This window comes from Chelonoidis abingdonii, chromosome 3, assembly GCF_003597395.2.
Source record: "Chelonoidis abingdonii isolate Lonesome George chromosome 3, CheloAbing_2.0, whole genome shotgun sequence".
Lineage (NCBI taxonomy): Eukaryota > Metazoa > Chordata > Testudines > Testudinidae > Chelonoidis > Chelonoidis abingdonii.
This window is the reverse complement of record NC_133771.1, coordinates 116080861-116100512: the sequence shown is the minus strand read 5'-3', so window position 1 is coordinate 116100512 and position 19652 is coordinate 116080861. Positions and strand designations below refer to the sequence as shown.

The 19652-nt window shown below is 39.9% G+C and overlaps 1 protein-coding gene across 4 annotated transcripts in view; it reads right to left on the bottom strand.

Annotated features, from left to right (window-relative positions):
* Positions 1–19652, bottom strand: part of STXBP5 (syntaxin binding protein 5) — a 206388-nt gene that overhangs the window by 62179 nt on the left and 124557 nt on the right. For all 4 annotated transcript variants that reach the window (XM_032804054.2, XM_032804056.2, XM_032804057.2 and 1 more), the window contains exons 10-17: positions 16468–16622; positions 14367–14439; positions 11953–12100; positions 11802–11869; positions 8523–8563; positions 7283–7503; positions 5076–5254; positions 943–1068 (exon numbers count right to left, since the gene is read on the bottom strand). In XM_032804054.2, coding sequence (XP_032659945.1) covers positions 943–1068; positions 5076–5254; positions 7283–7503; positions 8523–8563; positions 11802–11869; positions 11953–12100; positions 14367–14439; positions 16468–16622 — 1011 coding nt within the window. The remainder of the gene's footprint in view (positions 1–942; positions 1069–5075; positions 5255–7282; positions 7504–8522; positions 8564–11801; positions 11870–11952; positions 12101–14366; positions 14440–16467; positions 16623–19652) is intronic.

Genomic DNA, 19652 nt, shown 5'->3' with positions numbered 1-19652 from the left:
CATTTAACAATCATTTTATTTGCAAAATGAGCAAATTTAACCAGAAAGAAGTTCTACAACTCATTTTATAAAATCTACTTTTTACAGCAGATGCTTTTCTTCCACAGTTAAGTTTCGTCTCTGGAATTTACATTTCCCTGTATATCTTTTTTTTTTTTTTTGGAAGTTCAATATACATTTATGATGTTATATATATAGATAAAATTACCATAGGCCAAATAATTGGGAAAATTGCCTAATGAAAGAGTCTCTTAAAGAAGCCTCCCTCCAACCACCAAGACTTTGTTCCCTTCATTGTAATGGGTGCAAAATGTAATACTGCTGCCTATGCAATTCCTTTTGGTCATTTACTTTATTATTTTAGTGACAACCACAATGAGGAAAAGGTGGACTAAAGTTCCTATTATAAATCTCTATTTTAATGAACTTATAACTTGCTCTTAGCTAAAACAAGGCAGCTGGACAGGATTCTTTTAAATATACAAACACAAACTCACATACAACTCAGTTCATTTTGGTGCACAAAAAAATCTGAAATTTCTTGTTCATATAATTAAAAACATTTGAACTTTACATGTCTTTTTGTACATATAACTTTCAAGTTCTGTTTAGAGAAGCATCAATGCTTGTGTGTGTGTATGTTTTTTTGTTTTGTTTTTTATAAATGCAAATAGATAAGTTTAGGATATTCAGTAACAGTTTATAAATCCAGGTTTATAAACACACTTTAAATGACTGATTACCACTAAAAAGTCAAAATCTGCCAAAAGATACCACCAGCTACTATACAAATATTGCAGCTATTTATTTTAAGTATAGGGGAAAACTGATAGCACCTCCAGTATTCCTACATAGTAGGTATAAACAAATGTTGACTTTTTAAACAGTTACTCTAGTGAAATTTATTAGAAAAAACTAGTAAAAAGTACAGAATATACTTACAGACCATAGGCGGAGTTCACTGCCAAACTGGTTATCTGCTGCGGAGGTTCTCCACTCACCCATACCAGCTGAATAACTAGTTCAATCTGATAGCCTGCAGACTGTTTGAGGGGAGAGCTTTTTATTCTGCAATATGAAAACAATGTATAATGTCTTTATATTAATCTCTCCACTTTGATACAATAGGATCTAATTAACTTGTACAAGGCAGGGAGACTGACTGAGAATTATTGAATTTTACAATCTACCAAACGAATACACACAATATAAATAAATAAGAATAATGCACCAAAAGTGTTCATTTTACCTTACCTCCCATTATTTGTGATGATACTTAGATTTGCGACTTAAAACAACCTGAGCAATGATTCTAAACACTGAGGGATGGGAAAGTGCAAAACAAGGGTTAACAGCACTAGTATCATACGATGGCTTTAGCAGAGAAAATGTGTCACAGATTCTGTGTTTCTAAGAGGGGAGAATTGAGAATTAGGAATTGTAGCTTTAATGAAAGAAGTTTATACTGAGGAGGGATTTGAATGTGATGTGAGTATGGCTAACTTAGGCAGGGGCTTTCAGGCAAAGGTTGCTGGTATGATAGAAGGGCACAAGAGTGCAAGATGAGAAAGTAGATTTTTAGACAGATAAGCTTGCCTGGAACAAATATAAAGAATTGCTTGCACCAGAGGTTTTGAATATCATCCCATTCAAGGGCCCCCCATTTCTCCACAAGACACAGGCTCTGTGTGTTCCCTCTGTTCTCTCTTTTCTCCACCACTTTAGGGTTCCTCAGTCCCCCTGCCAGGAGTTCTATGCATATCCCTTCTTATATGCCAGGATCTCTGAATTTCCCACCCACTAGGGGACCCATGCACTTCCCATCCCCAATACCAAGGTGTCCCATTCTCACCCCCTGATAGGTGATCTATGTGCATCCCCATTTCCCTATACCTGGGTTCCCCAATCTTTCCCACACCAGGGTTGTGCATGCCTCCTTTCCTCCCTCCTCTCATTCAAGGCTCTTCCATTCTCCCTCCCATGGCTGGGCCTCTCTGCTTGCCCCCTTTTCCCCATTCCAGGGTCCCTATTCTCCCTCCTGTGCAAGAGGCTGCGTGTATGTCCCCAATCCTCCTTTGCACCACCTCAAACTCCCCATTATTACTCTTTCAGTGAGAGACAGGGTAGCAACAAGTTAAAACTTAATTGGGAGGATAGCCAGAGATGAGATGGACTATCGTTCTGCTGGAAGGCATTAATGAGTGCCATCAACTAGTTGCTTGATTTACAAATAATGGCAGAGGTGCTTGAAATTATAACAGGGGCAGATGACAGGTGCCCAACATGGCCCCCCATGTTTCCCTTTTCAGTTTTCCAAATTTCTCCAAGATCAAAAGAGTTCACTGTTGCCACTGTTCCCTGAAATTCTGGAATGGAGTGGATGTTGTGTTCAGAAGTTTCAGCATTACATATAGAGAGTAGAAATGATGCTGAGTTGAGTGCAAGACCTTTGTACTCACACAGCTTAGCCAAAAATACAATAGGAGTATGCTCTAACTTTCTCCCAGGTTTTATTATTTAAGTCAGTGTTTTATATTCTACAATTCAATATATTGGTAAGGCGTGAAAGAGCTCCCACACATAGAAAACAAGTGTGTCCACAGAATCATTTTTTAGACTGTGGATTTAACCCAGGATCACAAACTAAGATGGCGTGCTTACTTTTACAATTTAGCAGCTAAAGCACATGCCAATCCAAATATCAAATCTGCAGGTGAGGATTTTTAATTGGCATTGTCATCAGGTTAAATATGGTGATCTAGAGGTATAACAACATTGCCTTTAGCAAGGTACAAACTGGGAAAACCTCACTCCATTCCTGATTCCTCAAGTGAACAGTAGCTGGTATTAGAGAGAAGAAGTGGGTGAGGCAATATCTTTTACTGGACCAATTTCTGACTGTGACAGAGACAAGCTTCTAAGCTTACACAGAGCTCTTCTTCAGGTCTGGGAAATATACTCCAAGCAGGGCCAGCTCCAGCCATTTCGCTGCCCCAAGCACAGCAGCACACCGCGGGGGGCGCTCTGTCGCTCACCGTCCCGCAGCTCCGGTGGACCTCCCACAGGCATGCCTGCGGATGCTTCACCGGAGCCGCAGACCCTCCACAGGCACACCTGCGGGAGGTCCACTAGAGCCGCCTGCCGCCCTCCAGGCAACCGAAAGTGCGCCCCCCGCGGCATGCCGCCCCAAGCACGTGCTTGGCGCGCTGGTGCCTGGAGCCGGCCCTGACTCCGAGTGTCAACTCAACACAAGGTGGAACAGATAAGCATAAGTAGTTAACACATTACAAAGGACAATTCAAGGTGAAGTGTAGAAAAGTTGGAGAAAGTTGTTCTCTCTTGCCACAAAGAGCAGGACAAGCGGCAATGGGTTCAAGCTGCAGCATATCAGATTTTGATTAAATCTCAGAAAAAATGTCCTAACTGTAAGAATAGTAGGACAATGGAACAGACTGTCTAGGGAGACTGTGGAAACTGCTTCACTGGAGGTTTTCAAGAGGAGGCTGCACAGCCGTCTGTTTTCCATAGTTTAGCCACAACAAATCCTGCATTTTGGCAGGGAATTAGACTAGATGACCCTTGTTGTCCCTTCTAACCCTATAATTCTAAGTGACCTGTTAACACTTCTCAAGTCATGGGGTGAAAGGGAGGGGGGCAAAAAGGCAGCTGCAAGGGGAGGGTTAGTCGGTTACAGATTTTTGTAATGAGCCATAAATCCGTGTCTTTACCGAGTCCATCATTTTTCGTATCTAGCATGAATTTAAGCCCCAGCCTCGTCTTCTGAAGGTGTTGTGCAGATTTCCTTAGAGAATGATTGAAGTTTTTCGTGCAGATTTCCTTTGAGGATGAGGACTGGAAGGTCAGATATAGAGTGATTGCTGTCTGAAAAATGTTCACCCAGAAGTGATATGATGTTTTTGTCTTTTTTTGTGTGCGAGAGTTCGATCAAGAGCATAGTGATTGTCTGGCTTCAGTCCCATATTTGTTCTTGGGGCATATAGTGCAATAGATGAGATACATCACATGTTATGCTAGGCATGGGTAGGAACAATAGATCTTTAAAGGTGTCTTGTCAGACGTATGATCATCATAACAGTGGAGATATGTCTGCAGGTTTTGCATCCGTTGTTCTGGCAGGATCAAGTGTTGCTTTAACTTCATATGCAGGTACATCCAGACAATCACTACACTCTCCAATGAACTCACACAAAAAATCATGTTTGTTACAGTATTTATAATTAACCGATGGAACAGATGACACATCTATGATCACTTCTAAGGTCAGAAAACAGAAATTTGAAAAGATCCATTAGAACAGGTCATCTACTCCATCCTTCAGACCAATGTTTCTCAAAGTTTGGGTCACAACACCTAGAGGGGCTTGAAGAGCAAGTGGGGAGTGTACAAAAAGAGGTGTCTCAATTGTTCTCCAGAGTCTCAGAGACTTATTTGTATCCAGTTTAAACTAATTAGTATGGTTGCAAATAAAACTTTAAAAACATGAAGCAAGTGTAACCAATATAGATACGTCTCCCTGAGGTTGCAGAAAGCCTTAGATAACGGTTCTGAGGTATGAATGGCCCCAATTCATTTCAGTGGATGTTAAATCAGATACCATGATACTTCAGGTGTCAACACTTAACTATTTTCTCATCAAAACTTTTTAGAAAAGAGAGCAAGTATATTATGATTTATATCAGCATTTTCCTAAGTGTGAAGCATGGCCACTGAGTGGGCATAAAAAACTAACTGGGAATGAGGTATGTAAAACTACGATAGGCACTATTAAACAACAGATGGTAGGGTTTCTGTATGTGTGCATATGTGCATGGGGTATTTTTGTGCTCGATAGGTTTCAGATTCCTGAAATTGGGCTCAACTTTCACAAGCTTGCAAAATGTTGCCTTAATCAGTATAGGATTGTCCAAAGGCTATGACAGATTTTCTGTAGTAATATGAATGCACACAAGCACTTATGTCAGCGTAGTCTTGTCAAGGTTCTGATCAATGAAAATAAGAAGATACAATATTATAAACAAAAGTGCACCATAAACTTTCCACGTTCTTACACTTACTTTAAACATGGGACATTATCACGGAGCCCATCAGATGAGCTGCTGCTTGTAGATGGATGTGACTGGGGGGCGATGGACTGAGGATTGGAACCTGTGCCTGGAGTTGGCAACGGTGGTGCTTGTTCACCGTCTGGAGATTCTACATCATTTATTTCATACAGCAGCCGTACTTCAAGCATCTGTAAATTAAACCAAAGCAAAAGCAACAATAAAATACACTATCTTTCTTCTCTATGAAAGCCAGTCTCCTTTGATTCCCACATTTGCCTCTTGAAAGCCACAGAAATGTATATGTGAATTAAGAAAAGTGCTAATAAAAACTCAAATGGACGAACAATATGTCAGGCCAGCTTTTGTACAGAAAAGCAGCTCAAAAATTTCACCTCTTTTTGCAGCTCTTTGCTGAACAAAAATGAAATACTAATATATATATATGGGCTAAGGCTCAGATTTTTGAAGGTGTTTAGGCGTTGCTGCACTCAGTGTCAGAATGCCTAATTAATTTGCCTAAAGCTCATTTTCAAAAGGCCAAAATCCCTTAACAGTCGATGGAATTTTGACTCAAGTGCCTAAATCCCATATAAAACAGATTCAGGCTCCTAAATCAGCTAGGCATTATGACACTAAGCATGCAGCAACACCTACATACCTTTAAAAATCAGGGCCTGTGTGTTATTCTCATACTATATCAACAGTACAATTTCTCAGTCATGAAACAGCATTTTCTTTATGTAGTTACTGCAATCTCTTTTAGGTGAAATAGGTAAAAAGAATGGAACTCAAAGTTAAGGGTGAACTGTACCATACTGTAACAGTGGGTAGAACTGGATACATCAAAACAATATTTAATGAGTTTTCCCACCGTGCTGATCTCTACACTTTAGAAAACATTAGACAGGTTTCACCCTTAATTCAAATTTCTCTTGCTTAGTTCTTTTCCTCTATTATAGCCTTAATATCATTTTAGTACAGTTTTTAGAGGGCAGATTTCCCCTCTTTTCTATTTTTTCCCCTCAAGCAAATATTTTTGTTGTCTATTAACTAGAACTTAACACTTAGGCTGATATATAGAAAGGTGCCAACCAGTAATTTGTAAAACTATACTGTCCTGAAGAACAGTTTCACTATCTGATAACTTTTTAAGCAATCATTTAGAAGCATGTACCTGTTAAAATAACCTGTGTGTTAATTACCCACTGTTATACACAGGTAATGTAAAAAGATAAAAGAAAGCATGCTTAAATCCTCAGAGACTTTACCCAAGAAATAATATTAAAACCAGAACTGCATTGCGATTAAACTTTGTTCAGAACACATTATATAGAACTTAAAAATGAATGTTGTCATAATTGTTATAGAGTTCAAAATAATTTATCTTCTCTTAACAGTTTTGTATAGGGGTATGCAGGCATACAGTATGAGATTAATTCAATAAAGCTCTCATCTAGATCTTTTGAGTTTTTGTACTGCCACCCATGACCCTATTACCTGAAAGCCTTCTATGTAAGATCAGTAACAATGGTAAAATCTCTAATCACCTTCAGAGAGTCTCTGGCAGTTCTCCATCTATGGCGTTGTAACTCTGCTTTGGGTAGGTTTGTTTTTGGTGCATGGGTGGGGGAGAAGGTTACGAGTGGAATAAAAGAGGTGTTTGAATGGCGAGTGTCATTTATGGTGCAAAGGCTCTCCCAAAGAGAAAAGCCTTGCAACATTTCCCAAAGACAGTCTCTTCCGGAAGACTATTCTACAGTCAAATCCCCTTGAGATTACTTGGTCTCCTGCTCTCACACAAAGCAATGGCTCATGGATTGAAATTTGACCTTTGATGCAGCCTGGCCTTGATTCATCAATTGCTTTTAAAATTAGAACCAAAACCTTTAGCTGGTACAGGAACCCGACTAGGAACCAGTAGAGGAACTTAACCACATACTTAATTGCCAATGAAGTTAAATTTAAGCAGGTGCTTTAGTGCTTTGCTGAATTGAGCCTATTAAAGACACACATCCAACTCCTATAAAGAGACATAAATAAAGAAATAAAACTTATTCGATTTTTTTTTTTTTTTTCCAAAAAGCTGTTGCTAGTTTTGAACATCTCCTATGTATGAGAATTTAACCAACAGGATGAATCATGATAAAAATCCAAACCATCAATATATTTCTATTACAGCCGAAATCCATACAATTAAAAAAAAGTGATACTACTACCGGAATGGCTTCTGTTGTCACTTCTTGTTTGCTGAACCTGTAAATAATGACATGTGCAGAAACTCCAGCTATGCACAGCATCCTACTTTCTGGACACCACGAGATGATCTGAATGGCATATGGATCTTCATCTACTATATCTGTGTTTGGCTTGTCATCCTTATTTCGTGATTTTTCAAATACTTTAGCTGTTTTTAGCTTGTAAAGTACTTGCAGTGTTACTAAGAATAAATAAGAATATATAATAAAGTTAGTTTTCAATTTAAACAGATATCTTTTTCTAATTCATTTCTCCTTTTTGGTGCCTTTTTCCCTTTACAAAAGTAACCAATTTTCACCAAGAGGGAAGCACAAAAGCAGGGTTACATAGTGTTAACATTCTCATTTCTTTCATGAAAATATATCCACATTTAGACATTTGGAAAAAGCCCTCAGAACTTCATAAATCTAGGCTAAAAATCAGTTAATCTCTCCTAGAAAGAAATCAGGTGAAGATGGAAGAGTTACAAAACAAGATATCCATGCACCAGGAAATATAGTACTCCTACAACATATAAAGGATAAACGTCTTCCTTTTGAACTGTGCTTGAATACCAATGACACAATATGACTCTAAATATGTGTATGTACTTCTTTGCATACTAGTGTCAACAATGCTCTTCTAATTCAAAACTTTATCGGAAATAGTTCATTCTCTAAGCTTAGAACCACTGAATTATTTGGCTGCATTTATAGAGGAACTTAATTCTTGCTAGCAAGAACTGTGGAATAACTATTTCTAGCTGCTATTATTTAACATGAGCTTATATTTTGTAAATATACACTTGTTACTTTTTGCATTAGAAAGAAGTAAATGTAGGCACAGAGGTACCTCACTAAAATTCATCTGTTTTTCTGCCCTTCTCCTCTCTCCTATCTTTATGTCGAAAGAGGAGAATGCCAGGAAAAGACGACAGAGGTTTTAAGAATGTCAAAAGTCCCATTTCTTGTTCCAGCCTGCTCTAATAATTTGTTTTCTTTTTGGGGAGTAAAAATCAGTCAAACACTCAACTATTCAAAAAAAATTTGATAGTCCCAAGTTAAGTCTATTACAATTCAAAGATTAACATAAAAGGCATTGACAGTGTGTGAAGCAGATAAAATGAGAACAGCTTGCCAGCAATTATACTACATAAACATGCAAGTTTAGGGAACTCTTCGGTTGTCTGAGTAAGTTATGATCATTATTCAAAATACTTACTTGCAGAGGCATCCCAAAACTTGATTGACCCATCAGCATGTCTATGAAATAAAAAAAAATAAAAATTGAAAAACACACATTCCTGGAAAAAAATTAGGGGGTTAGCAATGAGTAGGGGAGATTTAGACTAGATTACATTAGTTATTTAGCATAAACCACAGAGCTAGCATATTCTGATTAGTATTATGGCTCTGTTGCACTACCAGTAGGTACCATGGCAAAATTTTTAAGAAGTGCTTAGTGATTTCAGGTGCCTCAATTTCTGGTACACAGCTTGAGACATTTTAAGAGTTCTGAATTTTTCTAAGAGAGTTGTGTGCCCAAATCAATTGAAGTTCAATAGGGATTAGACACAGACATCTAATTTGCTTAGGCCCCTCTGAAAATGTCAAATCACAGACTAATAGAGAGACAAGGTGGGTGAAGTAGTACCTTTTATTGACCCAAGCTTGAAAGCTTGTCTTTTTCACCAACAGAAGTTGATCCAAGAGAACATATTACCTAGCCCACCTTGTCTCTCTAATATGCAGGGACCAGCATGTTCTACAAAAACATTGCATAAAGTCACAGACTAAGATCTTCTAGGCAGGGACAGCATCCTTCTGAATTTCTGTGCAGTGCCTAGCTCAGTGGGTTCCTAATTTTGATTGGTGCCTTTGGGTGCTAAAGAAATATACAATAATAAATGTTTAGTTCTCCTCATGTTCTTCCAATGCTGTCCTGCCTGGTCTTTCACATCCCCTTGAAACTAGGTCAGATTACAAAGGATGAATATAGGCAAACAACACAGGAATGCAGGGGCAAGATTAGAAAGGCAAAGGCACAAAATGAGCTCAAACTAGCTATGGGAATAAAGGGAAACAAGACGACTTTTTATCAATACATTAGAAGCAAGAGGAAGACCAAGGACAGGGTAGGCCCACTGCTCAGTGAGGAGGGAGAAACAGTAACAGGAAACTTGGAAATGGCAGAGATGCTTAATGACTTCTTTGTTTCGGTCTTCACTGAGAAGTCTGAAGGAATGTCTAACATAGTGAATGCTTATGGGAAGGGGGTAGGTTTAGAAGATAAAATAAAAAAAGAACAAGTTAAAAATCACTTAGAAAAGTTAGATGCCTGCAAGTCACCAGGGCCTGATGAAATGCATCCTAGAATACTCAAGGAGTTAATAGAGGAGGTATCTGAGCCTCTAGCTATTATCTTTGGAAAGTCATGGGAGACGGGAGAGATTCCAGAAGACTGGAAAAGGGCAAATATAGTGCCCATCTATAAAAAGGGAAATAAAAACAACCCAGGAAACTACAGACCAGTTAGTTTAACTTCTGTGCCAGGGAAGATAATGGAGCAAGTAATTAAAGAAATCATCTGCAAACACTTGGAAGGTGGTAAGGTGATAGGGAATAGCCAGCATGGATTTGTAAAGAACAAATCGTGTCAAACCAATCTGATAGCTTTCTTTGATAGGATAACGAGTCTTGTGGATAAGGGAGAAGCGGTGGATGTGGTATACCTAGACTTTAGTAAGGCATTTGATACGGTCTCGCATGATATCCTTATCGATAAACTAGGCAAATACAATTTAGATGGGGCTACTATAAGGTGGGTGCATAACTGGCTGGATAACCGTACTCAGAGAGTAGTTATTAATGGCTCCCAATCCTGCTGGAAAGGTATAACAAGTGGGGTTCCGCAGGGGTCTGTTTTGGGACCGGCTCTGTTCAATATCTTCATCAACGACTTAGATGTTGGCATAGAAAGTACGCTTATTAAGTTTGCGGACGATACCAAACTGGGAGGGATTGCAACTGCTTTGGAGGACAGGGTCAAAATTCAAAATGATCTGGACAAATTGGAGAAATGGTCTGAGGTAAACCGGATGAAGTTCAATAAAGACAAATGCAAAGTGCTCCACTTAGGAAGGAACAATCAGTTTCACACATACAGAATGGGAAGAGACTGTCTAGGAAGGAGTATGGCAGAAAGAGATCTTGGGGTCATAGTGGACCACAAGCTAAATATGAGTCAACAGTGTGATACTGTTGCAAAAAAAGCAAACGTGATTCTGGGATGCATTAACAGGTGTGTTGTAAACAAGACACGAGAAGTCATTCTTCCGCTCTACTCTGCGCTGGTTAGGCCTCAACTGGAGTATTGTGTCCAGTTCTGGGCACCGCATTTCAAGAAAGATGTGGAGAAATTGGAGAGGGTCCAGAGAAGAGCAACAAGAATGATTAAAGGTCTTGAGAACATGACCTATGAAGGAAGGCTGAAAGAATTGGGTTTGTTTAGTTTGGAAAAGAGAAGACTGGAAGGGGACATGATAGCAGTTTTCAGGTATCTAAAAGGGTGTCATCAGGAGGAGGGAGAAAACTTGTTCACCTTAGCCTCTAATGATAGAACAAGAAGCAATGGGCTTAAACTGCAGCAAGGGAGATTTAGGTTGGACATTAGGAAAAAGTTCCTAACTATCAGGGTGGTTGGACACTGGAATAAATTGCCTAGGGAGGTTGTGGAATCTCCATCTCTGGAGATATTTAAGAGTAGGCTAGATAAATGTCTATCAGGGATGGTCTAGACAGTATTTGGTCCTGTCATGAGGGCAGGGGACTGAACTCAATGACCTCTCGAGGTCCCTTCCAGTCCTAGAGTCTATGAATCTATGCTTAGACCTGCCTTAGTATGAGGCGATGAACTAGATGAAATGTGGCATCTTTCACCCTACAATTCAATGATTCTGTTAGTATAACAATAATAGATACTAGAGAGAAAAAGTACGATGAAGGAATCCAGGAAGAAAAAGTGTGTTTTTTTGCAAAGAGCAGAATTAACTATTTTTTCTAGATATATTATACAATATGCAATAATATATCAGGCATTTTAGTAATTGTCTACAAATTCTGTGACAATGAGATGAGAATCTCCCACAAAAGCAAGTTGGTAACAATGCCTGTGCTCAATCCTGCTTTTGCATGAGGCTATGGTTCTCTTTGCAACATATAGTTGGCTTCACTTTGTTTTAACTCCAAACACTTCGATAGAGTTGCAGACAGAATATCACCACCCAGTGTACGTAATAGATACATAGCAACCATATTTTTTCAATGTGTTATTCAGAAGCTATTACTTGTAGGGTTTTTTTAAGATGAGTTTTCTGTACATTACATTAATTATTCACCCTCCTATACAAATTATTTTGTTTTCTACAGGTTATGTGAATATGAACTATAAAAATGCACTCTAGTTCTTTTGAGTAAGTTAGCATACTATCTTATCACTTACCCTGTAATAATGATCTCTGGGTAGCTCTGAGTGACCAAACCCCAGTTGCCTCCACTGATAGGCCATTCCTAGAAGGTTAATAATAACAGACTGAAATAAATGACACTTTAAACTGGCATTATAAAATAAGTATATGCACACTATACCATACCTTTTTACTGTAACCTTGACGTTTCTGTCGAGCCCCAACTGAATAAAGTGCAGGAATGAGGTCCACAGGACAATCAGCAAAATATTCACAACAGGTAACAGGAGATTCATGTATATTCAAAGGATAGGGATTTTCAAATATAGGATACCTTTATTGGAGGAAAGAGAAACATTGTTAAACCAACAAAAGAAAAGTGTTCAGAATATAAGTGAAGAACTGAAGCCTGTCAATTTGATTAAAAAAATATTTGTATAACTTAACTATCTGCCAAATAAGTTACAGAAATAGTGCAGATTGGATTGCTTCTTAGGGCAGGGACTTCTTGTCTGTCTGAAAAGTATTTAGCACACTCTCGGTAGCATTATGCAAAAAACACAAATAATAAATGTGCCTACAGTGCAAAACAATTAAATGCAGCTACTGCACTCTGCAAAGGTTGCTCGCTCAGCTGATGAAGATGCTGAAAAGATATTTACTATACTTGTGATGTAAGTTTTTTAAATTGTCACCATAGAGTCTACTTCTTAATGGTTCTGTAGCAGCAGAAATGAAAAAGTAAGTTACTGAGTTCTAGATCTTGTGCTCTGCAGATAAAAGTTGATTTCTGACTCTTGGGTCTATGCTTCCAGGAGGAAGGTATGAAGTCTCAACTTTTCTTTTTTAAAATCTTGTTCTCTTTTCAGTCAAGTATCTTAGACTGCTTCATTCACCCTCCACTCTTCATTACCTAGCAGGCTTTGCCCAATTTCTCTAAACAAATAGATACACAAAAATCTATTCCCCTAAAAAAGAAAATTATTTCAACGTTTGGACTAAGGATGCTGACTTTAAGATGCTGCCAGGAGATCTGGTGGCTCTGGTCAGCGCTGCAGATGGGGCCATTAAAAGTCCAGTGGTGGTACAGCAGGACTAAGGCAGGTTTCCTGCCTGCCATGGCTCTGCGTGGCTCCCAGAAGCTATGGCATGTTCCCCTTCCAGCTCCTAGTGTAGGGGCAGCCAGGGGGCTCTGTGCGCTGCCCCCATCCCCAGCACCGGCTCTGCAGCTCCCCATTGGCTAGGAACTGTGGCCAATGGCAGATGTGGGAGCAGCCTGGGCAGTGGGCAGAGCCGCCTGGCCACACGTCTGCCTAGGAGCCAGAGAGAGGGCATGGGGCTACTTCCAGGAGCTGTTTGACGTAAGGACTGCCAAGAATCTGCCCCCCTCCCCACCTCCTGTGCCCCAACCCCCTGCCTCAGCCCATATCCTCCTCCTGTCTCCAAACCCCTTGTTCTCAGCCTGGAGCACTCTCCTTACACCCCAAAGCACTCACTCCCACCCCCGAGTCTGCAGCCCCAACTGGAACTCTCTATACCCTTTCCCCAACAACCCAACCCCTCAGCCCCAGCCCAGAGCCCCCCCCTCACACCCCAAACCCTCATTTCTGGCCTCACCCTGGAACCTGCACCCCTAGCATAGAGCCCGTACCCCCTCCCACAGCTCAATTCCCTGCCTCAGTCCAGATCCCCCTTCCATACTCTGAGCCCCTTGGCGCCACCTCCCAGCCTGGAGTCCCCTCCTGCACCCCAAACCCCTCATCCATGGCCCCACCCCAGAGTCCACACCCCCAGCCAGAGTCCTCACCCCCTCCTGCACTCCAACCCCAAGCAGCCTGGTGAAAATGACCCAGTGAGTGAGGGTGGGGAGAGTGAGTAACAGATGGAGGGGGGATGAAGAGAGCGGGGACGAGGCATCAGAGGATGGGTGGAGCAGGGGTAGGGGCAAGTTTTCTGAGAGTAGAAAGTTGGCAACCCTATTTAAGATTAAAAAACTATTAATATATATTATTTGTATTACTATAGCACATAGATGGACCAGGACTCTGGTTTGCTAAACATTATACAAAAACAGAACAAAAAGGCAATCCTTGTACAAAGAGTTTACAATCTTAGCAAAATACTGTAATGCTAGCTAGGTGCAGAGTATTAAAGAACTTTTTCCTGATGGGCTTAGCATGAATGAAATCACTAGAAGTTCTCTCTTATTAGCTGGAAGCCAATAAACTTGGCAGAAATAGAACAATATGGTACTCAATTATAAATATATGCCATGTTACACCTACCTGCCAGAGAGTAGGCCATACTCAGAAGTTTTGTGATTATAAAAATATGGAAGTAGAAAGTTTTTAAATAAAATCTAGTCCTTAAAACCAAAATGTAGAATAGAAAATTAGATGTTCTTTAAAAAGGATTTGCTTATCAAGAGTCCATTTGGGAGTTTTAGTAAGGCAATAATCCCAAACGTAGTTCCAGTAAGTCTCATTACAGATTATTTTCATTTATAAGTGGAGCGTTGATGGGTGACATGAAATGGATACACAGCGGCCTGCCATTAAGTTGACACTCCATATACCCTCCATTACACCCTACATTCTTACCCATTTTGTGCAAGGTCTATAAGTACTAAATCCTTTTCTAGAAGAACCACCACAGCATATGGTTCCTGAAAATCTAAAAACAGACAAAAAGAAAGGTTACATATTAGTCATTTTAGTTCTCCTAACATATAGGCTCAACAGTCCACATTCCAAGAGATTGCACACCACACATTTTACTAGCCATAAGCAGTAACACCATTAGAGCATGTACAGATATTTATAAATCTCTTATATTCAAAATTGTAGACCTCATCCACCTATCTTAATTTTCTCTCCCTCTCAATTAAATCCATTTCAAAAGACTGAAAAGTGGGAAGGAAGGTGGTTTGATCTGCAAAAACAATATTTTCAAAGAACTCCAGTTACTAACAGTAACCTTATTTCCCCTCACAGAATTGCTTCTGCAGTTCTTCACTCTGTGAGATTAGGAAACGGTAAGTGACCTAATTTACAAAAGGAACTGAAGGACTGTCCACCTGAAAAGAGCACCAGTGTGGTACCAAAATCTGGAGAATTAAAAGGTCTACTCCAAGTTAAAATTCTGGAATTGCCAGACATTCTAAGCCACGAATGCCAGCAAACTAGGATTTCTGAGGACAGCAAATGAACCATAAATGTTGGAGACATGAGCAGTGTGCAATACTTGTTTGGGCAGATCTTGTTCTTCCTGGATAGACAACTGCACCTTCATCCTTACAGCCTCTGGCAAAAAGTTTAAAGTAAGACTGGGTGAGCAAGATGCAAGTCCCACCACCAAGACATTGAACATACTTGGCTGCTACAAATATGTAGCTAGTACAAAAAGTACTCTTAAATTAACCTTGCTGTGTCTCAATGTCCACCATTGGGACCTCTGAGGCACACCTGTACTCAAATTTATGACAGAGTTCACAGTATTAGCCTACTACAACTCTAAACCTGCATCTACTAAAAACTGTAAATAAAAATAGCTGTCAGTAATTAATTAACTAGCAAACAACAAGATGAGGAAAAAGAAATGAACCAGCAAGTTCAGTGGTTGCTCCAGCTAATGGAAATAGAAGCACTACAGAAGGATATGTGACTGGAGTCTTTTGTAACCATGGTTTAGAATATTTAGATCTGTGGATGACTGACATATACAGTAAAAGTTTTACTGCTTTGAATAACTCTGGGTCTTGAGACATGACAGGTGACTTCCTAGAGTGGGGATGTGCACAAACTTTTCTCTGTTATGAAATTTCTTTTCTTTTTCCAATTGCAAGCCTCGGAACATGCACAAAAATAACGTAATGCTTTCATTTAAAACATCTGTTTGAATATATTGTTGACATGCTTCAACAACTAATTTTTACAGTGATCTCTATTCTGAGCATGTGATGTAATATCTAACGTTTCAACAATGAAAATTTACATATTAGATGTATTGACATGCCATTCTAATGATCTACAAAAGGTATTTCTTCAATGGATACACTTCTAACAATAGATAATACACTTCTAATAGGCATTTCTAATAGACAATAAAGATGTGTATTCTAATGGCCTGAGCACAGAACATAGTACCAGAAACCAATTTCCAATCCCAGATGAAACATTGTGCTTTCTCTGTCCATTTGGGCAAACTACTTAATCTCTGATGGAGGTTTCTTGCCTGTAAAACATGGATAACTTACTTACCAACCTCACAGGAATGTTACAATAATCAGTAAATATTTACACAATCACTGTAGATTAAAAGGCCTGAGTAAGTGCTAATCATTATTAATATTATTTATAACTGTCTTTGCATTGTAATGCATACAGATATATTTTATAAATGCTTGTATGTAAGCACATTTTAATAAATTGTACTATTTTTTAAAAAGAGAAAAAACACATGTAATTACTAATTCTTTTCCAGAACATTATAATTGATGTTGGGGTTTATTATGAAACCTATTTTACCTTTAAAAGAATGCTGAAACAAAACTTGACAGACAATAGCTACAACAGATGTTATTGTTCCAGTCCTGTCACTCACAGAGATAGATAGAATAGTGAGGCAGACACAGTAAGGAGTATTCCGGCAGAGTAAATCTACAAAGAGAATGGGTAACAGTATAATCTTTACAGAACCTACCATTAGGGTACGGAGTTTCACAGAGGGTTAGAAAATCAACAATAGAATAATCCATTTCTAGCACAGCAGTGCTTTTCCCATGCATGACTGTTAAACAGGGTCTTCTTCCTACAGTATCATATGACAAGCCTCCCGATAGAATGATAAAAGGCTCCCTGGAAACAAAACAGGCATTTATGACAATGAAAGGCATACTGCAAAGGAAAGAGTGATCAGTTTTCCCGTTGCCCCATAATAAGAGTTCAAGAGAACACATCTAATGGTAAATACATTTAGAGTAACTGGAGTAGGTTTTCCTTCCCCCGTATCTTTAATACATAATTTAAAACAATTGTTAACGATGTGTTTGTCATAGGACTAAGCAGGCTGAAGTCGCTGTATTACAATACCCAAAGCCTTTTATAACTCTTTAATGCTGTGCAGTGACAGTCACATTAACACTTTTAACTCTCTGGGCAAGTTAGTCCTCCCAAATTAATAAACAATCAAATCTCAAACCAGATGATGTACTGTTGACCACCCCACTGGTTAAAAAGACATTTTTCTCTCTTCCGTATGGCATCACATGTTGAACTGTGGAGCTAAGTGCTTTAAGTTCCCCTTCTTCCTAAGTATCATATATGGGGCTCTATGAGAGGCAGGACACTGTACCTGAAATATTAATGGATCTAATGTGGTATGGTGATGTTGCTAGTTTACATTCACAAAGTATTTCCAAGTACAGCAATATAACTTAATAAGGAGTAAATACATGTTTTTTTCTTACATTCTGTAGAATGGCAATAGAATAGCAATGTTCTCATACAATTATGGAACATCAGGTGCTTAATGTAGGTGACAGAAGGTCAAAGAACTTCATTTTCAATGAAATGGAAATTGATTAATTGGCTACATATATTACTTGAGGAAAAGTTGTACACATTACATTGAGGTCACGTCTACACTACAGGATAATATCGAATTAGCTAAAATCGGTTTTATAAAACTGATATTATAAATTTGATTTCATGCGGCCACACTAGGCACAGTAATTCGGCGTTGTGCGTCCATGGTCCAAGGCTAACGTCGATTTCTGAAGCATTGCATTGTGGGTAGCTCTTCGGAAGCTATCCCTATAGTTTCCCGCAGTCTCCCTGCCCCTTGGAATTCTGGGTGAATCATTATTGTCGCGGGGTTCTGGGTAAATGTCGTCAGTCATTCTTCCTCCGGGAAAACATCAGCTGACAATCCTTTCGCGCCATTTTTCCTGGATTGCCTGGCAAGACACCATAGCACGGCAACCATGGAGCCCGTTTTTTCAGCTTTTTTTTCGGCACCATATGTGTACTGGATGCTGCGGACAGATAGGCGATACTCCAGCACTACACAGCAGCATTCACTTGCTTTTGCAATGATAGCAGAGATGGTTACGGTCGTTCTGTACCGTCTACTGCCAGAGAAACTGGCAATGAGATGCGGTTATCTCTCCTCCTCTGTTACTGTCCGCTGCTATCATGAGTGCCCTGGCTGAAATCCGCCGGGGGCGCAACGCAAAAACAAAATTGGGATTGACTCATGGGACATGAGTCAATCCCTCCCTTATGTTTCTAAAAATAGAATCAGTCCTGCCTAGAACAAGGGGCAAGTGTATTAGAGACCAGTGTATCAGAGCACAGCTGCTCGTGTCAGTATTCACAGGGGTGCCCCTGCAACAACCCCACCCGTTGCTTCCTCCTCCCCAACCTTCATGAGATACCGTGGCAGTGTCCTGCCATTTGTGTCATGAAGTAATAACGAATGCAGGAATAAGACACTTTTTAGTGACATAAAATGAGGGGAGGCAGCCTCCCGGCGCAATGATAGTCCAGGCAGGATTAAGAGGTGGGGGAGAGGAGCCCAGCATGCTGCTGCTATGAAGGTCCAGGCAGTACAGAATCTTTTCTTTACACAGGACAGGAGGGGGCTGAAGCCCCCAGTTGCCATGATGAGCTGGTTATTAGCCGTTCTGTCCTATCTACGGGAGTAACAGCAATGTTGGCTCGATGTCAACATGTTAGATATTCATGAGACGGTTACTAGTCCTATTGCACCGTCTACCACCAGGGAGGGAGAGGGAGAGGAGCGGATACTGCTCTTCACTGCTGCGCATCGTGTCTACCTGCAGCATTCAGATACACAGGGTGACATTGAAAGTAGTCAAGAAATGTTTCTTTCCTTTCTTCCGTGGTGGGTGGGGGGAAAGAAACTGAGGAGCTATTCCCTGAACCACTCCACACTGTGTTTGAACCCACAGACATTGGGAGCTCAGCCAAGAATGCAATACTTCAGAGACTGCTGTGGACTGTGGGATAGCTGGAGTCCTCAGACCCTCTCCATCCATGAGCGTCCATTTGAGTCTCTGGTTTCCCGTTACGCTTGTCACGCAGCGCTGTGTAGCCTGAGATTTTTTTTCAAACGCTTTGGCATTTCGTGTTCTGTACGGAGCTCTGATACAACAGATTTGTCTCCCATACAGCGATCAGATCAGTATCTCCCGTACGGTCATGCTGGAGCTCTTTTTGTATTTGAGAGTGCCAATCGGCCACCTGGCTGATCCCAGCTCTCACACGTGGCCTAAACAGGAATGTAATTCACAAAGTGTCCAGGGCTTCTTCCTAGTTTACGCTGCCTTGTCTCCCGAGTTACCTCTAGATGTGCTGTCAGCGTCCAGTGGTGCACTGCGGATACCCCCAGAGTCTCTAGGATTAAACATCGATTTCGTCCAACTCTATCACGTAATTGATCATATAGTATCGAATACTGTAGTTCGCTATCTCCTCTGTCGTAAGGTGGTGGTACAGAATACATAATAAAAATAATAACTAAACTTATAATTGATACGATATTAAAGAGTGTTGTAGTGTGGACGTACAGCGTTAAATCGATTTAACGCTCTTTAAATCGATTTAAACACGTAGTGTAGACCAGGCCTGAGATAATATTAGAGTACATTACATTTACCGAACAGGCCAATGCTGGCAACAAAAAGTTTGTTACAAATAGGAAATAAAAATATTTAACATTTATTTTTTAATGTAATGCATAAATATTTTAGAGAGTGATTTTAAGAGTAAAACCACACATATTTAGGATTTTCAAACACGAGAAAATTTTCTCCCTTAGAAACGCCAACAACCCTTTTTAACTTCAGCAAAAGCTTTCCACCT